Source organism: Hyperolius riggenbachi, chromosome 4 (genome assembly GCF_040937935.1).
Source record: "Hyperolius riggenbachi isolate aHypRig1 chromosome 4, aHypRig1.pri, whole genome shotgun sequence".
In the NCBI taxonomy this organism is placed as follows: domain Eukaryota; kingdom Metazoa; phylum Chordata; class Amphibia; order Anura; family Hyperoliidae; genus Hyperolius; species Hyperolius riggenbachi.
The window spans coordinates 1496471-1520263 of NC_090649.1; the positions used below are offsets into that span (position 1 = coordinate 1496471).

At 46.6% G+C, this 23793-nt stretch overlaps 1 protein-coding gene across 1 annotated transcript in view; it reads right to left on the reverse strand.

Annotated features, from left to right (window-relative positions):
- IFT172 (intraflagellar transport 172) overlaps window positions 1–23793 on the reverse strand; it is a 619018-nt gene that overhangs the window by 26001 nt on the left and 569224 nt on the right. The window contains exons 41-42 of the mRNA XM_068279802.1: window positions 3696–3806; window positions 1521–1640 (exon numbers count right to left, since the gene is read on the reverse strand). Coding sequence (XP_068135903.1) covers window positions 1521–1640; window positions 3696–3806 — 231 coding nt within the window. The remainder of the gene's footprint in view (window positions 1–1520; window positions 1641–3695; window positions 3807–23793) is intronic.

The following is a 23793-nucleotide window of genomic DNA, read 5'->3' on the forward strand; positions in this document are numbered from 1 at the left end:
CGTACAGAGACAGCCAGGGACAGGCGTACAGAGACAGCCAGGGACAGGCGTACAGAGACAGCCAGGGACAGGCGTACAGAGACAGCCAGGGAAAGGCGTACAGAGACAGCCAGGGAAAGGCGTACAGAGACAGCCAGGGAAAGGCGTACAGAGACAGCCAGGGACAGGCGTACAGAGACAGCCAGGGACAGGCGTACAGAGACAGCCAGGGAAAGGCGTACAGAGGCAGCCAGGGACAGGCGTACAGAGACAGCCAGGGAAAGGCATACAGAGACAGCCGGCGACAGGCGTACAGAGAAAGCCGGGGACAGGCGTACAGAGACAGCCGGGGACAGGCGTACAGAGACAGCCTGGGACAGGAGTACAGAGACAGCCAGGGACAGGCGTACAGAGACAGCCAGGGACAGGCGTACAGAGACAGCCGGGGACAGGCGTACAGAGACAGCCAGGGACAGGCGTACAGAGACAGCCGGGGACAGGCGTACAGAGACAGCCTGGGACAGGCGTACAGAGACAGCCTGGGACAGGAGTACAGAGACAGCCGGGGACAGGCGTACAGAGACAGCCTGGGACAGGAGTACAGAGACAGCCAGGGACAGGCGTACAGAGACAGCCGGGGACAGGAGTACAGAGACAGCCAGGGACAGGCGTACAGAGACAGCCAGGGACAGGCGTTCAGAGACAGCCAGGGACAGGCAGCCAAGGACAGGCATAGAGGGACAGCCAGGGACAAGCGTACAGAGACAGCCAGGGACAGGCGTACAGAGACAGCCAGGGTCAGGCGTACAGAGACAGCAAGGGACAGGCGTACAGATACAGTCAGGGAAAGGCGTACAGAGACAGCCAGGGACAGGCGTACAGAGACAGCCAGGGACAGGCGTACAGAGACAGCCAGGGACAGGCGTACAGAGACAGCCAGGGAAAGGCGTACAGAGACAGCCAGGGAAAGGCGTACAGAGACAGCCAGGGAAAGGCGTACAGAGACAGCCAGGGACAGGCGTACAGAGACAGCCAGGGACAGGCGTACAGAGACAGCCAGGGAAAGGCGTACAGAGGCAGCCAGGGACAGGCGTACAGAGACAGCCAGGGAAAGGCATACAGAGACAGCCGGCGACAGGCGTACAGAGAAAGCCGGGGACAGGCGTACAGAGACAGCCGGGGACAGGCGTACAGAGACAGCCTGGGACAGGAGTACAGAGACAGCCAGGGACAGGCGTACAGAGACAGCCAGGGACAGGCGTACAGAGACAGCCGGGGACAGGCGTACAGAGACAGCCAGGGACAGGCGTACAGAGACAGCCGGGGACAGGCGTACAGAGACAGCCTGGGACAGGCGTACAGAGACAGCCTGGGACAGGAGTACAGAGACAGCCGGGGACAGGCGTACAGAGACAGCCTGGGACAGGAGTACAGAGACAGCCAGGGACAGGCGTACAGAGACAGCCGGGGACAGGAGTACAGAGACAGCCAGGGACAGGCGTACAGAGGGATGGGGGGCAGTAGAGTAAGAGGTCACTCACCAGATGTTGGACCCCCTGTGCCGCTGAGCGGTTTGCATAATAATGAGCTATTAACATCATCCTCTCAAACTCCTCGTGGGCCGGAGAATTCACCTCACTGGACTTCACTAGATTCTCACACTGCAGAATAAAGCGGGGGAGGGGCATCAGTAGCACTCCAGCAAATAACCTACCTCCAATTACCCTGTGCTAGATACAGAGGGAGGGGGCATCAGTACCACTCCAGCCTATAACTCACCCCCAATTACCCTGTGCTAGATACAGGGGGAGGGGCATCAGTACCACTCCAGCCTATAACTCACCCCCAATTACCCTGTGCTAGATACAGGGGGAGGGGCATCAGTACCACTCCAGCAAATAACTCACCCCCAATTACCCTGTGCTAGTTACAGGGGGAGGGGCATCAGTACCACTCCAGCCTATAACTCACCCCCAATTACCCTGTGCTAGATACAGGGGGAGGGGCATCAGTACCACTCCAGCCTATAACTCACCCCCAATTACCCTGTGCTAGATACAGGGGGAGGGGCATCAGTACCACTCCAGCCTATAACCTACCCCCAATTACCCTGTGCTAGATACAGGGGGAGGGGCATCAGTACCACTCCAGCCTATAACTCACCCCCAATTACCCTGTGCTAGATACAGAGGGAGGGGGCATCAGTACCACTCCAGCCTATAACTCACCCCCAATTACCCTGTGCTAGATACAGGGGGAGGGGCATCAGTACCACTCCAGCCTATAACCTACCCCCAATTACCCTGTGCTAGATACAGGGGGAGGGGCATCAGTACCACTCCAGCAAATAACTCACCCCCAATTACCCTGTGCTAGTTACAGGGGGAGGGGCATCAGTACCACTCCAGCCTATAACTCACCCCCAATTACCCTGTGCAAGATACAGGGGGAGGGGCATCAGTACCACTCCAGCCTATAACCTACCCCCAATTACCCTGTGCTAGATACAGGGGGAGGGGCATCAGTACCACTCCAGCCTAAAACCCATCCCCAATTACCCTGTGCTAGATACAGGGGGAGGGGCATCAGTACCTCTCCAGCATATAACCCACCCCCAATTACCCTGTGCTTGATACAGGGGGAGGGGCATCAGTACCTCTCCAGCATATAACTCACTCCCAACTACCCTGTGCTAGATACAGGGGGAGGGGCATCAGTATCACTCCAGCCTATAACTCACCCCCAATTACCCTGTGCTAGATGCAGAGGGAGGGGCATCAGTACCTCTCCAGCATATAACTCACCCCCAATTACCCTGTGCTAGATGCAGAGGGAGGGGCATCAGTACCTCTCCAGCATATAACTCACTCCCAACTACCCTGTGCTAGATACAGGGGGAGGGGCATCAGTATCACTCCAGCCTATAACTCACCCCCAATTACCCTGTGCTAGATGCAGAGGGAGGGGCATCAGTACCTCTCCAGCATATAACTCACCCCCAATTACCCTGTGCTAGATACAGGGGGAGGGGCATCAGTATCACTCCAGCCTATAACTCACCTCCAATTACTCTGTGGTAGATGCAGAGGGAGGGGCATTAGTACTAGTGTATAACATATCCCCCATTACTAGATACATGGGAGGACCCCCCCAAGTCCCATCACCAGCATGTAGAGCAGATCTCGCAGGTGGGCCCATGTGTGGTATCCCCTCCCACTGCCCCACCCCCTCACCAGTGTGTAGAGCAGATCTCGCAGGTTGGCTCATGTGTGGTATCCCCTCCCACTGCCCCGCCCCCTCACCAGTGTGTAGAGCAGATCTTGCAGGTTGGCCCATGTGTGGTATCCCCTCCCACTGCCCCGCCCCCTCACCAGCGTGTAGAGCAGATCTCGCAGGTTGGCCCATGTGTGGTATCCCCTCCCACTGCCCCGCCCCCTCACCAGTGTGTAGAGCAGATCTCGCAGGTTGGCCCATGTGTGGTATCCCCTCCCACTGCCCCGCCCCCTCACCAGTGTGTAGAGCAGATCTCTCAGGTGGGCCCATGTGTGGTATCCCCTCCCACTGCCCCGCCCCCTCATCAGCGTGTAGAGCAGATCTCTCAGGTGGGCCCATGTGTGGTATCCCCTCCCACTGCCCCGCCCCCTCACCAGCGTGTAGAGCAGATCTCGCAGGTTGGCCCATGTGTGGTATCCCCTCCCACTGCCCCGCCCCCTCACCAGCGTGTAGAGCAGATCTCGCAGGTTGCCCCATGTGTGGTACACGTCCGCACAGTTCATCCCCTCTGCATTCACCATCTCCACAAAGATCCGCTTGTAAATGTTGAAGTTCTGTTGATGGAAGATGAAGTTAGTTATTAGATCGTACACTGGCACACACACATGCCTATTCATGCCCTTCTGGTCGAGGTGGAGCGTCCCACTGACATGGTATAATCCCCCATATCACCGTCTGAGAAGATGAAACAACCACTCCACACCCAACAGGACTCCTGAGAGATAGATAGATAGATAGATAGATAACAGACAGACAGACAAGACAGACAGAGCCGTTACCCTCTGTGTGTAACGGCTCTGTGATACTCCTCTGTGTGTAATGACTCTGTGATACCCCTCTGTGTGTAATGATTATGTGATACCCCTCTGTGTGTAATGACTCTGTGATACCCCTCTGTGTGTAATGACTCTGTGATATCCCTCTGTGTGTAACGGCTCTGTGATACTCCTCTGTGTGTAATGACTCTGTGATATCCCTCTGTGTGTAATGACTCTGTGATACCCCTCTGTGTGTAACGGCTCTGTGATACTCCTCTGTGTGTAATGACTCTGTGATACCCCTCTGTGTGTAATGACTCTGTGATACCCCTCTGTGTGTAAAGACTACATAATATCCTTCTGTGTGTAATGACTCTGTGATACCCCTGTGTGTAATGACTCTGTGATATCCCTCTGTGTGTAATGACTCTGTGATATCCCTCTGTGTGTGATGACTCTGTGATACCCCTCTGTGTGATGACTCTGTGATATCCCTCTGTGTGTAATGACTCTGTGATACCCCTGTGTGTAATGACTCTGTGATATCCCTCTGTGTGTAATGACTCTGTGATATCCCTCTGTGTGTAATGACTCTGTGATATCCCTCTGTGTGTAATGACTCTGTGATACCCCTCTGTGTGTAATGACTCTGTGATACCCCTCTGTGTGTAATGATTATGTGATACCCCTCTGTGTGTAATGACTATGTGATACCCCTCTGTGTGTAATGACTCTGTAATACCCCTCTGTGTGTAATGACTCTGTGATACCCCTCTGTGTGTAATGACTCTGTGATACCCCTCTGTGTGTAATGACTCTGTGATACCCCTCTGTGTGTAATGACTCTGTGATACCCCTCTGTGTGTAATGACTCTGTGATACCCCTCTGTGTGTAATGACTCTGTGATACCCCTCTGTGTGTAATGACTCTGTGATACCCCTCTGTGTGCAATGACTCTGTGATACCCCTCTGTGTGTAATGACTCTGTGATATCACTCTGTGTGTAATGACTCTGTGATATCCCTCTGTGTGTGATGACTCTGTGATATCCCTCTGTGTGTGATGACTCTGTGATACCCCTCTGTGTGTAATGACTCTGTGATACCCCTCTGTGTGTAATGACTCTGTGATACCCATCTGTGTGTAATGACTCTGTGATACCCCTCTGTGTGTAATGACTCTGTGATATCCCTCTGTGTGTAATGACTCTGTGATATCCCTCTGTGTGTAATGACTCTGTGATATCCCTCTGTGTGTAATGACTCTGTGATATCCCTCTGTGTGTAATGACTCTGTGATATCCCTCTGTGTGTAATGACTCTGTGATACCCCTTTGTGTGTAATGACTCTGTGATACCCCTGTGTGTAATGACTCTGTGATATCCCTCTGTGTGTAATGACTCTGTGATATCCCTCTGTGTGTAATGACTCTGTGATATCCCTCTGTGTGTAATGACTCTGTGATATCCCTCTGTGTGTAATGACTCTGTGATAACCCTCTGTGTGTAATGACTCTGTGATATACCTCTGTGTGTAATGATATCCCTCTGTGTGTAATGACTCTGTGATATCCCTCTGTGTGTAATGACTCTGTGATATCCCTGTGTGTGTAATGACTCTGTGATATCCCTCTGTGTGTAATGACTCTGTGATACCCCTCTGTGTGTAATGACTCTGTGATACCCCTTTGTGTGTAATGACTCTGTGATACCCCTGTGTGTAATGACTCTGTGATACCCCTCTGTGTGTAATGACTCTGTGATATCCCTCTGTGTGTAATGACTCTGTGATATCCCTCTGTGTGTAATGACTCTGTGATATCCCTCTGTGTGTAATGACTATGTGATACCCCTCTGTGTGTAATGACTCTGTGATACCCCTCTGTGTGTAATGACTATGTAATATCCTTCTGTGTGTAATGACTCTGTTATACACCTCTGTGTGTAATGACTCTGTGATACCCCTCGGTGTGTACTGACTCTGTGATATCCCTGTGTGTAATGACTTTGTGATATCCCTGTGTGTGTAATGACTCTGTGATATCCCTCTGTGTGTAATGACTCTGTGATACCCCTCTGTGTGTAATGACTCTGTGATACCCCTTTGTGTGTAATGACTCTGTGATACCCCTGTGTGTAATGACTCTGTGATACCCCTCTGTGTGTAATGACTCTGTGATATCCCTCTGTGTGTAATGACTCTGTGATATCCCTCTGTGTGTAATGACTCTGTGATATCCCTCTGTGTGTAATGACTATGTGATACCCCTCTGTGTGTAATGACTCTGTGATACCCCTCTGTGTGTAATGACTATGTAATATCCTTCTGTGTGTAATGACTCTGTTATACCCCTCTGTGTGTAATGACTCTGTGATACCCCTCGGTGTGTACTGACTCTGTGATATCCCTGTGTGTAATGACTCTGTGATATCACTCTGTGTGTAATGACTCTGTGATACCCCTCTGTGTGTAATGACTATGTAATATCCTTCTGTGTGTAATGACTCTGTTATACCCCTCTGTGTGTAATGACTCTGTGATACCCCTCTGTGTGTAATGACTCTGTGATACCCCTCGGTGTGTACTGACTCTGTGATATCCCTGTGTGTAATGACTCTGTGATATCACTCTGTGTGTAATGACTCTGTGATATCCCTCTGTGTGTAATGACTCTGTGATATCCCTCTGTGTGTAATGACTCTGTGATATCCCTCTGTGTGTAATGACTCTGTGATACCCCTCTGTGTGTAATGACTCTGTGATATACCTCTGTGTGTAATGATATCCCTCTGTGTGTAATGACTCTGTGATATCCCTCTGTGTGTAATCACTCTGTGATATCCCTCTGTGTGTAATGACTCTGTGATATCCCTCTGTGTGTAATGACTCTGTGATATCCCTCTGTGTGTAATGACTCTGTGATACCCCTCTGTGTGTAATGACTCTGTGATACCCCTTTGTGTGTAATGACTCTGTGATACCCCTGTGTGTAATGACTCTGTGATACCCCTCTGTGTGTAATGACTCTGTGATATCCCTCTGTGTGTAATGACTCTGTGATATCCCTCTGTGTGTAATGACTCTGTGATATCCCTCTGTGTGTAATGACTCTGTGATAACCCTCTGTGTGTAATGACTCTGTGATATACCTCTGTGTGTAATGATATCCCTCTGTGTGTAATGACTCTGTGATATCCCTCTGTGTGTAATGACTCTGTGATATCCCTGTGTGTGTAATGACTCTGTGATATCCCTCTGTGTGTAATGACTCTGTGATACCCCTCTGTGTGTAATGACTCTGTGATACCCCTTTGTGTGTAATGACTCTGTGATACCCCTGTGTGTAATGACTCTGTGATACCCCTCTGTGTGTAATGACTCTGTGATATCCCTCTGTGTGTAATGACTCTGTGATATCCCTCTGTGTGTAATGACTCTGTGATATCCCTCTGTGTGTAATGACTCTGTGATACCCCTCTGTGTGTAATGACTATGTAATATCCTTCTGTGTGTAATGACTCTGTTATACCCCTCTGTGTGTAATGACTCTGTTATACCCCTCTGTGTGTAATGACTCTGTGATACCCCTCTGTGTGTAATGACTCTGTGATACCCCTCGGTGTGTACTGACTCTGTGATATCCCTGTGTGTAATGACTCTGTGATATCACTCTGTGTGTAATGACTCTGTGATACCCCTCTGTGTGTAATGACTATGTAATATCCTTCTGTGTGTAATGACTCTGTTATACCCCTCTGTGTGTAATGACTCTGTGATACCCCTCTGTGTGTAATGACTCTGTGATACCCCTCGGTGTGTATTGACTCTGTGATATCCCTGTGTGTAATGACTCTGTGATATCACTCTGTGTGTAATGACTCTGTGATATCCCTCTGTGTGTAATGACTCTGTGATATCCCTCTGTGTGTAATGACTCTGTGATATCCCTCTGTGTGTAATGACTCTGTGATACCCCTCTGTGTGTAATGACTCTGTGATATACCTCTGTGTGTAATGATATCCCTCTGTGTGTAATGACTCTGTGATATCCCTCTGTGTGTAATCACTCTGTGATATCCCTCTGTGTGTAATGACTCTGTGATATCCCTCTGTGTGTAATGACTCTGTGATATCCCTCTGTGTGTAATGACTCTGTGATACCCCTCTGTGTGTAATGACTCTGTGATACCCCTCTGTGTGTAATGACTATGTAATATCCTTCTGTGTGTAATGACTCTGTTATACCCCTCTGTGTGTAATGACTCTGTGATACCCCTCGGTGTGTACTGACTCTGTGATATCCCTGTGTGTAATGACTCTGTGATATCACTCTGTGTGTAATGACTCTGTGATACCCCTCTGTGTGTAATGACTATGTAATATCCTTCTGTGTGTAATGACTCTGTGATACCCCTCTGTGTGTAATGACTCTGTGATACCCCTCGGTGTGTACTGACTCTGTGATATCCCTGTGTGTAATGACTCTGTGATATCACTCTGTGTGTAATGACTCTGTGATATCCCTCTGTGTGTAATGACTCTGTGATATCCCTCTGTGTGTAATGACTCTGTGATATCCCTCTGTGTGTAATGACTCTGTGATATCCCTCTGTGTGTAATGACTCTGTGATACCCCTCTGTGTGTAATGACTCTGTGATATACCTCTGTGTGTAATGATATCCCTCTGTGTGTAATGACTCTGTGATATCCCTCTGTGTGTAATCACTCTGTGATATCCCTCTGTGTGTAATGACTCTGTGATATCCCTCTGTGTGTAATGACTCTGTGATATCCCTCTGTGTGTAATGACTCTGTGATACCCCTCTGTGTGTAATGACTCTGTGATGCCCCTTTGTGTGTAATGACTCTGTGATACCCCTGTGTGTAATGACTCTGTGATACCCCTGTGTGTGTAATGACTCTGTGATATCCCTCTGTGTGTAATGACTCTGTGATATCCCTCTGTGTGTAATGACTCTGTGATATCCCTCTGTGTGTAATGACTCTGTGATAACCCTCTGTGTGTAATGACTCTGTGATATACCTCTGTGTGTAATGATATCCCTCTGTGTGTAATGACTCTGTGATATCCCTCTGTGTGTAATGACTCTGTGATATCCCTGTGTGTGTAATGACTCTGTGATATCCCTCTGTGTGTAATGACTCTGTGATACCCCTGTGTGTAATGACTCTGTGATACCCCTCTGTGTGTAATGACTCTGTGATATCCCTCTGTGTGTAATGACTCTGTGATATCCCTCTGTGTGTAATGACTCTGTGATATCCCTCTGTGTGTAATGACTCTGTGATACCCCTCTGTGTGTAATGACTATGTAATATCCTTCTGTGTGTAATGACTCTGTTATACCCCTCTGTGTGTAATGACTCTGTTATACCCCTCTGTGTGTAATGACTCTGTGATACCCCTCTGTGTGTAATGACTCTGTGATACCCCTCGGTGTGTACTGACTCTGTGATATCCCTGTGTGTAATGACTCTGTAATATCACTCTGTGTGTAATGACTCTGTGATACCCCTCTGTGTGTAATGACTATGTAATATCCTTCTGTGTGTAATGACTCTGTTATACCCCTCTGTGTGTAATGACTCTGTGATACCCCTCTGTGTGTAATGACTCTGTGATACCCCTCGGTGTGTACTGACTCTGTGATATCCCTGTGTGTAATGACTCTGTGATATCACTCTGTGTGTAATGATTCTGTGATATCCCTCTGTGTGTAATGACTCTGTGATATCCCTCTGTGTGTAATGACTCTGTGATATCCCTCTGTGTGTAATGACTCTGTGATACCCCTCTGTGTGTAATGACTCTGTGATATACCTCTGTGTCTAATGATATCCCTCTGTGTGTAATGACTCTGTGATATCCCTCTGTGTGTAATCACTCTGTGATATCCCTCTGTGTGTAATGACTCTGTGATATCCCTCTGTGTGTAATGACTCTGTGATATCCCTCTGTGTGTAATGACTCTGTGATACCCCTCTGTGTGTAATGACTCTGTGATACCCCTTTGTGTGTAATGACTCTGTGATACCCCTGTGTGTAATGACTCTGTGATACCCCTCTGTGTGTAATGACTCTGTGATATCCCTCTGTGTGTAATGACTATGTAATATCCTTCTGTGTGTAATGACTCTGTTATACCCCTCTGTGTGTAATGACTCTGTGATACCCCTCTGTGTGTAATGACTCTGTGATACCCCTCTGTGTGTAATGACTCTGTGATATCCCTGTGTGTAATGACTCTGTGATATCCCTTCTGTGTGTGATGACTCTGTGATACCCCTCTGTGTGATGACTCTGTGATATCCCTCTGTGTGTAATGACTCTGTGATATCCCTCTGTGTGTAATTACTTTGTGATACCCCTCTGTGTGTAAAGACTCTGTGATATCCCTCTGTGTGTAATGACTCTGTGATACCCCTCTGTGTGTAATGACTCTGTGATACCCCTCTGTGTGTAATGACTCTCTGATACCCCTCTGTGTGTAATGACTCTCTGATACCCCTCTGTGTGTAATGACTCTGTGATATCCCTCTGTGTGTAATGACTCTGTGATACCCCTCTGTGTGTAATGACTCTGTGATACCCCTTTGTGTGTAATGACTCTGTGATACCCCTGTGTGTAATGACTCTGTGATACCCCTCTGTGTGTAATGACTCTGTGATATCCCTCTGTGTGTAATGACTATGTAATATCCTTCTGTGTGTAATGACTCTGTTATACACCTCTGTGTGTAATGACTCTGTGATACCCCTCTGTGTGTAATGACTCTGTGATACCCCTCTGTGTGTAATGACTCTGTGATATCCCTGTGTGTAATGACTCTGTGATATCCCTCTGTGTGTAATGACTCTGTGATATCCCTCTGTGTGTAATTACTTTGTGATACCCCTCTGTGTGTAAAGACTCTGTGATATCCCTCTGTGTGTAATGACTCTGTGATACCCCTCTGTGTGTAATGACTCTGTGATACCCCTCTGTGTGTAATGACTCTCTGATACCCCTCTGTGTGTAATGACTCTCTGATACCCCTCTGTGTGTAATGTCTCTGTGATACCCCTCTGTGTGTAATGACTCTGTGATACCCCTCTGTGTGTAATGACTCTGTGATACCCCTCTGTGTGTAATGACTCTGTGATACCCCTGTGTGTAATGACTCTGTGATATCCCTCTGTGTGTAATGACGCTGTAATATCCCTCTGTGTGTGATGACTCTGTGATACCCCTCTGTGTGATGACTCTGTGATATCCCTCTGTGTGTAATGACTCTGTGATATCCCTCTGTGTGTAATGACTCTGTGATACCCCTCTGTGTGTAACGACTCTGTGATATCCCTCTGTGTGTAATGACTCTGATACCCCTCTGTGTGTAATGACTCTAATATCCTTCTGTGTGTAATGACACTGTAATACTCCTCTGTGTGTAATGACTCTGTGATACCCCTCTGTGTGTAATGACTCTGTGACACCCCTCTGTGTGTAATGACTCTGTGATACCCCTGTGTGTAATGACTCTGTGATATCCCTCTGTGTGTAATGACTCTGTGATATCCCTCTGTGTGTAATGACTCTGTGATATCCCTCTGTGTGTAATGACTCTGTGATAACCCTCTGTGTGTAATGACTCTGTGATATACCTCTGTGTGTAATGATATCCCTCTGTGTGTAATGACTCTGTGATACCCCTCTGTGTGTAATGACTCTGTGATATCCCTCTGTGTGTAATGACTCTGTGATATCCCTCTGTGTGTAATGACTCTGTGATACCCCTGTGTGTAATGACTCTGTGATATCCCTCTGTGTGTAATGACTCTGTGATATCCCTCTGTGTGTAATGACTCTGTGATATCCCTCTGTGTGTAATGACTATGTGATACCCCTCTGTGTGTAATGACTCTGTGATACCCCTTTGTGTGTAATGACTATGTAATATCCTTCTGTGTGTAATGACTCTGTTATACCCCTCTGTGTGTAATGACTCTGTGATACCCCTCTGTGTGTAATGACTCTGTGATACCCCTCGGTGTGTACTGACTCTGTGATATCCCTGTGTGTAATGACTCTGTGATATCACTCTGTGTGTAATGACTCTGTGATATCCCTCTGTGTGTAATGACTCTGTGATATCCCTCTGTGTGTAATGACTCTGTGATACCCCTCTGTGTGTAATGACTCTGTGATACCCCTCTGTGTGTAATGACTCTGTGATATACCTCTGTGTGTAATGATATCCCTCTGTGTGTAATGACTCTGTGATATCCCTCTGTGTGTAATGACTCTGTGATATCCCTCTGTGTGTAATGACTCTGTGATATCCCTCTGTGTGTAATGACTCTGTGATATCCCTCTGTGTGTAATGACTCTGTGATATCCCTCTGTGTGTAATGACTCTGTGATACCCCTGTGTGTAATGACTCTGTGATATCCCTCTGTGTGTAATGACTCTGTGATATCCCTCTGTGTGTAATGACTTTGTGATATCCCTCTGTGTGTAATGACTATGTGATACCCCTCTGTGTGTAATGACTCTGTAATACCCCTCTGTGTGTAATGACTCTGTGATACCCCTCTGTGTGTAATGACTATGTAATATCCTTCTGTGTGTAATGACTCTGTTATACCCCTCTGTGTGTAATGACTCTGTGATACCCCTCTGTGTGTAATGACTCTGTGATACCCCTCGGTGTGTAATGACTCTGTGATATCCCTGTGTGTGTAATGACTCTGTGATATCCCTTCTGTGTGTGATGACTCTGTGATACCCCTCTGTGTGATGACTCTGTGATATCCCTCTGTGTGTAATGAATCTGTGATATCCCTCTGTGTGTAATGACTTTGTGATACCCCTCTGTGTGTAAAGACTCTGTGATATCCCTCTGTGTGTAATGACTCTGTGATACCCCTCTGTGTGTAATGACTCTGTGATACCCCTCTGTGTGTAATGACTCTCTGATACCCCTCTGTGTGTAATGACTCTGTGATACCCCTCTGTGTGTAATGACTCTGTGATACCCCTCTGTGTGTAATGACTCTGTGATACCCCTGTGTGTAATGACTCTGTGATATCCCTCTGTGTGTAATGACGCTGTGATATCCCTCTGTGTGTGATGACTCTGTGATGACTCTGTGATATCCCTCTGTGTGTAATGACTCTGTGATATCCCTCTGTGTGTAATGACTCTGTGATACCCCTCTGTGTGTAACGACTCTGTGATATCCCTCTGTGTGTAATGACTCTGATACCCCTCTGTGTGTAATGACTCTGTAATATCCTTCTGTGTGTAATGACACTGTAATACTCCTCTGTGTGTAATGACTCTGTGATACCCCTCTGTGTGTAATGACTCTGTGACACCCCTCTGTGTGTAATGACTCTTGTGATACCCCTGTGTGTAATGACTCTGTGATATCACTCTGTGTGTAATGACTCTGTGATATCCCTCCGAGTGTAATGATTCTGTGATATCCCTCTGTGTGTAATGACTCTGTGATATCCCTCTGTGTGTAATGACTCTGTGATATCCCTCTGTGTGCAATGACTCTGTGATATCCCTCTGTGTGTAATGACTTTGTGATATCCCTCTGTGTGTAATGACTATGTGATACCACTCTGTGTGTAATGACTCTGTGATAGCCCTCTGTGTGTAACGGCTCTGTGATATCCCTCTGTGTGTAATGACTCTGTGATATCCCTATGTGTGTAATGACTCTGTGATATCCCTATGTGTGTAATGACTCTGTGATACCCCTTCTGTGTGTGATGACTCTGTGATACCCCTCTGTGTAATGACTCTGTGATATCCCTCTGTGTGTAATGACTCTGTGATATCCCTCTGTGTGTAATGACTCTGTGATACCCCTCTGTGTGTAATGACTCTGTGATACACCTCTGTGTGTAATGACTCTGTGATACCCCTCTGTGTGTAATGACTCTGTGATACCCCTCTGTGTGTAATGACTCTGTGATACCCCTCTGTGTGTAATGACTCTGTGATACCCCTCTGTGTGTAATGACTCTGTGATACCCCTCTGTGTGTAATGACTCTGTGATATCCCTCTGTGTGTAATGACTCTGTGATACCCCTCTGTGTGTAATGACTCTGTGATACCCCTGTGTGTAATGAATCTGTGATACCCCTCTGTGTGTAATGACTCTGTGATACCCCTCTGTGTGTAATGACTCTGTGATATCCCTGTGTGTAATGACTCTGTGATATCACTCTGTGTGTAATGACTCTGTGATATCCCTATGTGTGTAATGACTCTGTGATACCCCTTCTGTGTGTGATGACTCTGTGATACCCCTCTGTGTAATGACTCTGTGATATCCCTCTGTGTGTAATGACTCTGTGATATCCCTCTGTGTGTAATGACTCTGTGATATCCCTCTGTGTGTAATGACTCTGTGATACCCCTCTGTGTGTAATGACTCTGTGATACCCCTCTGTGTGTAATGACTCTGTGATACCCCTCTGTGTGTAATGACTCTGTGATACCCCTCTGTGTGTAATGACTCTGTGATACCCCTCTGTGTGTAATGACTCTGTGATACCCCTCTGTGTGTAATGACTCTGTGATACCCCTGTGTGTAATGACTCTGTGATATCCCTCTGTGTGTAATGACTCTGTGATATCCCTCTGTGTGTAATGACTCTGTGATATCCCTCTGTGTGTGATGACTCTGTGATACCCCTCTGTGTGATGACTCTGTGATATCCCTCTGTGTGTAATGACTCTGTGATACTCCTCTGTGTGTAATGACTCTGTGATACCCCTCTGTGTGTATTGACTCTGTGACACCCCTCTGTGTGTAATGACTCTGTGATACCCCTGTGTGTAATGACTCTGTGATACCCCTGTGTGTAATGACTCTGTGATATCCCTCTGTGTGTAATGACTGTGTGATACCCCTGTGTGTAATGACTCTGTGATACCACTCTGTGTGTAATGGTTCTGTGATACCCCTCTGTGTGTAACGGCTCTGTGATACCCCTCTGTGTGTGACGACTCTGTGATATCCCTCTGTGTGTAATGACTCTGTGATATCCCTCTGTGTGTAATGACTCTGTGATATCCCTCTGTGTGTAATGACTCTGTGATACTCCTCTGTGTGTAACGACTCTGTGATACCCCTCTGTGTGTAACGACTCTGTGATACCCCTCTGTGTGTAATGACTCTGTGATACCCCTCTGGGTGTAATGACTCTGTGATACCCCTCTGGGTGTAATGACTCTGTGATACCCATCTGTGTGTAATGACTCTGTGATACCCCTCTGGGTGTAATGACTCTGTGATATCCCTCTGTGTGTAATGACTCTGTGATATCACTCTGTGTGTAATGACTCTGTGATATCCCTCTGTGTGTAATGACTCTGTGATATCCCTCTGTGTGTAATGACTCTGTGATACCCCTCTGGGTGTAATGACTCTGTGATATTCCTCTGTGTGTAATGACTCTGTGATATCCCTCTGTGTGTAATGACTCTGTGATATCCCTCTGTGTGTAATGACTCTGTGATATCCCTCTGTGTGCAATGACTCTGTGATATCCCTCTGTGTGTAATGACTCTGTGATATCCCTCTGTGTGTAATGACTATGTGATACCACTCCGTGTGTAATGACTCTGTGATATCCCTCTGTGTGTAATGGCTCTGTGATAGCCCTCTGTGTGTAACGGCTCTGTGATACCCCTATGTGTGTGATGACTCTGTGATACCCCTCTGTGTGATGACTCTGTGATACCCCTCTGTGTGTAATGACTGTGATACCCCTCTGTGTGTAATGACTCTGTAATACCCCTGTGTGTAATGACTCTGTGATACCACTCTGTGTGTAATGACTCTGTAATACCCCTGTGTGTAATGACTCTGTGATACCACTCTGTGTGTAATGGTTCTGTGATACCCCTCTGTGTGTAATGACTCTGTGATACTCCTGTGTGTAATGACTCTGTGATACCCCTCTGTGTGTAACGGCTCTGTGTTACCCCTCTGTGTGTGACAGCTCTGTGATACCCCTCTGTGTGTGATGACTCTGTGATATCCCTCTGTGTGTAATGACTCTGTGATATCCCTCTGTGTGTAATTACTCTGTGATATCCCTCTGTGTGTAATGACTCTGTGATACTCCTCTGGGTGTAATGACTCTGTGATATTCCTCTGTGTGTAATGACTCTGTGATACCCCTCTGGGTGTAATGACTCTGTGATACCCCTCTGTGTGTAATGACTGTGTGATACCCCTCTGTGTGTAATGACTCTGTGATACCCCTGTGTGTAATGACTCTGTGATATCACTCTGTGTGTAATGACTCTGTGATATCCCTCTGTGTGTAATGACTCTGTGATATCCCTCTGTGTGTAATGACTCTGTGATATCCCTCTGTGTGTAATGACTCTGTGATATCCCTCTGTGTGCAATGACTCTGTGATATCCCTCTGTGTGTAATGACTCTGTGATATCCCTCTGTGTGTAATGACTATGTGATACCACTCCGTGTGTAATGACTCTGTGATATCCCTCTGTGTGTAATGGCTCTGTGATAGCCCTCTGTGTGTAACGGCTCTGTGATACCCCTCTGTGTGTGATGACTCTGTGATACCCCTCTGTGTGATGACTCTGTGATACCCCTCTGTGTGTAATGACTCTGTGATACCACTCTGTGTGTAATGACTCTGTAATACCCCTGTGTGTAATGACTCTGTGATACCACTCTGTGTGTAATGGTTCTGTGATACCCCTCTGTGTGTAATGACTCTGTGATACTCCTGTGTGTAATGACTCTGTGATACCCCTCTGTGTGTGACGGCTCTGTGATACCCCTCTGTGTGTGATGACTCTGTGATATCCCTCTGTGTGTAATGACTCTGTGATATCCCTCTGTGTGTAATTACTCTGTGATATCCCTCTGTGTGTAATGACTCTGTGATACTCCTCTGGGTGTAATGACTCTGTGATACTCCTCTGGGTGTAATGACTCTGTGATACCCCTCTGGGTGTAATGACTCTGTGATATACCTCTGTGTGTAATGACTCTGTGATACCCCTCTGTGTGTAATGACTCTGTGATACCCCTCTGTGTGTAATGACTCTGTGATACCCCTCTGTGTGTAATGACTCTGTGATACCCCTCTGTGTGTAATGACTCTGTGATACCCCTCTGTGTGTAATGACTCTGTGATACCCCTCTGTGTGTAATGACTCTGTGATATCCCTCTGTGTGTAATGACTCTGTGATACCCCTCTGTGTGTAATGACTCTGTGATACCCCTCTGTGTGTAATGACTCTGTGATACCCCTGTGTGTAATGACTCTGTGATACCCCTCTGTGTGTAATGACTCTGTGATACCCCTCTGTGTGTAATGACTCTGTGATATCCCTGTGTGTAATGACTCTGTGATATCACTCTGTGTGTAATGACTCTGTGATACCCCTCTGTGTGTAATGACTCTGTGATACCCCTCTGTGTGTAATGACTCTGTGATACCCCTCTGTGTGTAATGACTCTGTGATACCCCTCTGTGTGTAATGACTCTGTGATACCCCTCTGTGTGTAATGACTCTGTGATATCCCTGTGTGTAATGACTCTGTGATATCACTCTGTGTGTAATGACTCTGTGATATCCCTATGTGTGTAATGACTCTGTGATACCCCTTCTGTGTGTGATGACTCTGTGATACCCCTCTGTGTAATGACTCTGTGATATCCCTCTGTGTGTAATGACTCTGTGATATCCCTCTGTGTGTAATGACTCTGTGATATCCCTCTGTGTGTAATGACTCTGTGATACCCCTCTGTGTGTAATGACTCTGTGATACCCCTCTGTGTGTAATGACTCTGTGATACCCCTCTGTGTGTAATGACTCTGTGATACCCCTCTGTGTGTAATGACTCTGTGATACCCCTCTGTGTGTAATGACTCTGTGATACCCCTCTGTGTGTAATGACTCTGTGATACCCCTGTGTGTAATGACTCTGTGATATCCCTCTGTGTGTAATGACTCTGTGATATCCCTCTGTGTGTAATGACTCTGTGATATCCCTCTGTGTGTGATGACTCTGTGATACCCCTCTGTGTGATGACTCTGTGATATCCCTCTGTGTGTAATGACTCTGTGATACTCCTCTGTGTGTAATGACTCTGTGATACCCCTCTGTGTGTATTGACTCTGTGACACCCCTCTGTGTGTAATGACTCTGTGATACCCCTGTGTGTAATGACTCTGTGATACCCCTGTGTGTAATGACTCTGTGATATCCCTCTGTGTGTAATAATTCTGTGATATCCCTCTGTGTGTAATGACTCTGTGATATCCCTCTGTGTGTAATGACTGTGTGATACCCCTGTGTGTAATGACTCTGTGATACCACTCTGTGTGTAATGGTTCTGTGATACCCCTCTGTGTGTAACGGCTCTGTGATACCCCTCTGTGTGTGACGACTCTGTGATATCCCTCTGTGTGTAATGACTCTGTGATATCCCTCTGTGTGTAATGACTCTGTGATATCCCTCTGTGTGTAATGACTCTGTGATACTCCTCTGTGTGTAACGACTCTGTGATACCCCTCTGTGTGTAACGACTCTGTGATACCCCTCTGTGTGTAATGACTCTGTGATACCCCTCTGGGTGTAATGACTCTGTGATACCCCTCTGGGTGTAATGACTCTGTGATATCCCTCTGTGTGTAATGACTCTGTGATATCACTCTGTGTGTAATGACTCTGTGATATCCCTCTGTGTGTAATGACTCTGTGATATCCCTCTGTGTGTAATGACTCTGTGATACCCCTCTGGGTGTAATGACTCTGTGATATTCCTCTGTGTGTAATGACTCTGTGATATCCCTCTGTGTGTAATGACTCTGTGATATCCCTCTGTGTGTAATGACTCTGTGATATCCCTCTGTGTGCAATGACTCTGTGATATCCCTCTGTGTGTAATGACTCTGTGATATCCCTCTGTGTGTAATGACTATGTGATACCACTCCGTGTGTAATGACTCTGTGATATCCCTCTGTGTGTAATGGCTCTGTGATAGCCCTCTGTGTGTAACGGCTCTGTGATACCCCTCTGTGTGTGATGACTCTGTGATACCCCTCTGTGTGATGACTCTGTGATACCCCTCTGTGTGTAATGACTCTGTGATACCCCTCTGTGTGTAATGACTCTGTAATACCCCTGTGTGTAATGACTCTGTGATACCACTCTGTGTGTAATGACTCTGTAATACCCCTGTGTGTAATGACTCTGTGATACCACTCTGTGTGTAATGGTTCTGTGATACCCCTCTGTGTGTAATGACTCTGTGATACTCCTGTGTGTAATGACTCTGTGATACCCCTCTGTGTGTAACGGCTCTGTGTTACCCCTCTGTGTGTGACGGCTCTGTGATACCCCTCTGTGTGTGATGACTCTGTGATATCCCTCTGTGTGTAATGACTCTGTGATATCCCTCTGTGTGTAATTACTCTGTGATATCCCTCTGTGTGTAATGACTCTGTGATACTCCTCTGGGTGTAATGACTCTGTGATATTCCTCTGTGTGTAATGACTCTGTGATACCCCTCTGGGTGTAATGACTCTGTGATACCCCTCTGTGTGTAATGACTGTGTGATACCCCTCTGTGTGTAATGACTCTGTGATACCCCTGTGTGTAATGACTCTGTGATATCACTCTGTGTGTAATGACTCTGTGATATCCCTCTGTGTGTAATGACTCTGTGATATCCCTCTGTGTGTAATGACTCTGTGATATCCCTCTGTGTGTAATGACTCTGTGATATCCCTCTGTGTGCAATGACTTTGTGATATCCCTCTGTGTGTAATGACTCTGTGATATCCCTCTGTGTGTAATGACTATGTGATACCACTCCGTGTGTAATGACTCTGTGATATCCCTCTGTGTGTAATGGCTCTGTGATAGCCCTCTGTGTGTAACGGCTCTGTGATACCCCTCTGTGTGTGATGACTCTGTGATACCCCTCTGTGTGATGACTCTGTGATACCCCTCTGTGTGTAATGACTCTGTGATACCACTCTGTGTGTAATGACTCTGTAATACCCCTGTGTGTAATGACTCTGTGATACCACTCTGTGTGTAATGGTTCTGTGATACCCCTCTGTGTGTAATGACTCTGTGATACTCCTGTGTGTAATGACTCTGTGATACCCCTCTGTGTGTGACGGCTCTGTGATACCCCTCTGTGTGTGATGACTCTGTGATATCCCTCTGTGTGTAATGACTCTGTGATATCCCTCTGTGTGTAATTACTCTGTGATATCCCTCTGTGTGTAATGACTCTGTGATACTCCTCTGGGTGTAATGACTCTGTGATACTCCTCTGGGTGTAATGACTCTGTGATATTCCTCTGTGTGTAATGACTCTGTGATACCCCTCTGGGTGTAATGACTCTGTGATATACCTCTGTGTGTAATGACTCTGTGATACCCCTCTGTGTGTAATGACTCTGTGATACCCCTCTGTGTGTAATGACTCTGTGATACCCCTCTGTGTGTAATGACTCTGTGATACCCCTCTGTGTGTAATGACTCTGTGATACCCCTCTGTGTGTAATGACTCTGTGATACCCCTCTGTGTGTAATGACTCTGTGATATCCCTCTGTGTGTAATGACTCTGTGATACCCCTCTGTGTGTAATGACTCTGTGATACCCCTCTGTGTGTAATGACTCTGTGATACCCCTGTGTGTAATGAATCTGTGATACCCCTCTGTGTGTAATGACTCTGTGATACCCCTCTGTGTGTAATGACTCTGTGATATCCCTGTGTGTAATGACTCTGTGATATCACTCTGTGTGTAATGACTCTGTGATACCCCTCTGTGTGTAATGACTCTGTGATACCCCTCTGTGTGTAATGACTCTGTGATACCCCTCTGTGTGTAATGACTCTGTGATACCCCTGTGTGTAATGACTCTGTGATATCCCTCTGTGTGTAATGACTCTGTGATATCCCTCTGTGTGTAATGACTCTGTGATATCCCTCTGTGTGTGATGACTCTGTGATACCCTTCTGTGTGATGACTCTGTGATATCCCACTGTGTGTAATGACTCTGTGATACTCCTCTGTGTGTAATGACTCTGTGATACCCCTCTGTGTGTAATGACTCTGTGACACCCCTCTGTGTGTAATGACTCTGTGATACCCCTGTGTGTAATGACTCTGTGATACCCCTGTGTGTAATGACTCTGTGTTATCACTCTGTGTGTAATGACTCTGTGATACCCCTCTGTGTGTAATGACTCTGTGATACCCCTCTGTGTGTAATAATTCTGTGATATCCCTCTGTGTGTAATGACTCTGTGATATCCCTCTGTGTGTAATGACTGTGTGATACCCCTGTGTGTAATGACTCTGTGATACCCCTCTGTGTGTAATGACTCTGTGATATCCCTCTGTGTGTAATGGTTCTGTGATACCCCTCTGTGTGTAACGGCTCTGTGATACCCCTCTGTGTGTGACGACTCTGTGATATCCCTCTGTGTGTAATGACTCTGTGATATCCCTCTGTGTGTAATGACTCTGTGATACCCCTCTGGGTGTAATGACTCTGTGATATTCCTCTGTGTGTAATGACTCTGTGATATCCCTCTGTGTGTAATGACTCTGTGATATCCCTCTGTGTGTAATGACTCTGTGATATCCCTCTGTGTGCAATGACTCTGTGATATCCCTCTGTGTGTAATGACTCTGTGATATCCCTCTGTGTGTAATGACTATGTGATACCACTCCGTGTGTAATGACTCTGTGATATCCCTCTGTGTGTAATGGCTCTGTGATAGCCCTCTGTGTGTAACGGCTCTGTGATACCCCTCTGTGTGTGATGACTCTGTGATACCCCTCTGTGTGATGACTCTGTGATACCCCTCTGTGTGTAATGACTCTGTGATACCCCTCTGTGTGTAATGACTCTGTAATACCCCTGTGTGTAATGACTCTGTGATACCACTCTGTGTGTAATGGTTCTGTGATACCCCTCTGTGTGTAATGACTCTGTGATACTCCTGTGTGTAATGACTCTGTGATACCCCTCTGTGTGTAACGGCTCTGTGATACCCCTCTGCGTGTGACGGCTCTGTGATACCCCTCTGTGTGTGATGACTCTGTGATATCCCTCTGTGTGTAATGACTCTGTGATATCCCTCTGTGTGTAATTACTCTGTGATATCCCTCTGTGTGTAATGACTCTGTGATACTCCTCTGGGTGTAATGACTCTGTGATATTCCTCTGTGGGTAATGACTCTGTGATATCCCTCTGTGTGTAATGACTATGTGATACCACTCCGTGTGTAATGACTCTGTGATATCCCTCTGTGTGTAATGGCTCTGTGATATCCCTCTGTGTGTAATGACTCTGTGATATCCCTCTGTGTGTAATGACTATGTGATACCACTCCGTGTGTGATGACTCTGTGATATCCCTCTGTGTGTAATGACTCTGTGATATCCCTCTGTGTGTAATTACTCTGTGATATCCCTCTGTGTGTAATGACTCTGTGATACTCCTCTGGGTGTAATGACTCTGTGATATTCCTCTGTGGGTAATGACTCTGTGATATCCCTCTGTGTGTAATGACTATGTGATACCACTCCGTGTGTAATGACTCTGTGATATCCCTCTGTGTGTAATGGCTCTGTGATATCCCTCTGTGTGTAATGACTCTGTGATATCCCTCTGTGTGTAATGACTATGTGATACCACTCCGTGTGTGATGACTCTGTGATACCCCTCTGTGTGTAATGACTGTGTGATACCCCTCTGTGTGTAATGACTGTGTGATACCCCTGTGTGTAATGACTCTGTGATATCACTCTGTGTGTAATGACTCTGTGATATCCCTCTGTGTGTAATGACTCTGTGATATCCCTCTGTGTGTAATGACTCTGTGATACTCCTCTGTGTGTAATGACTCTGTGATATCCCTCTGTGTGTAACGACTCTGTGATACCACTCTGTGTGTAACGACTCTGTGATACCCCTCTGGGTGTAATGACTCTGTGATACCCCTCTATGTGTAATGACTCTGTAATACCCCTGTGTGTAATGACTCTGTGATACCACTCTGTGTGTAATGGTTCTGTGATACCCCTCTGTGTGTAATGACTCTGTGACACTCCTGTGTGTAATGACTCTGTGATACCCCTCTGTGTGTAACGGCTCTGTGATACCCCTCTGTGTGTGACGGCTCTGTGATACCCCTCTGTGTGTGACGGCTCTGTGATACCCCTCTGTGTGTGATGACTCTGTGATATCCCTCTGTGTGTAATGACTCTGTGATATCCCTCTGTGTGTAATTACTCTGTGATATCCCTCTGTGTGTAATGACTCTGTGATACTCCTCTGGGTGTAATGACTCTGTGATATTCCTCTGTGTGTAATGACTCTGTGATATCCCTCTGTGTGTAACGACTCTGTGATACCACTCTGTGTGTAATGACTCTGTGATACCCCTCTGGGTGTAATGACTGTGTGATACCCCTCTGTGTGTAATGACTGTGTGATACCCCTCTGTGTGTAATGACTCTGTGATATCACTCTGTGTGTAATGACTCTGTGATATCCCTCTGTGTGTAATGACCCTGTGATATCCCTCTGTGTGTAATGACTCTGTGATATCCCTCTGTGTGTAATGACTCTGTGATATCCCTCTGTGTGTAATGACTCTGTGATACTCCTCTGGGTGTAATGACTCTGTGATATTTCTCTGTGTGTAATGACTCTG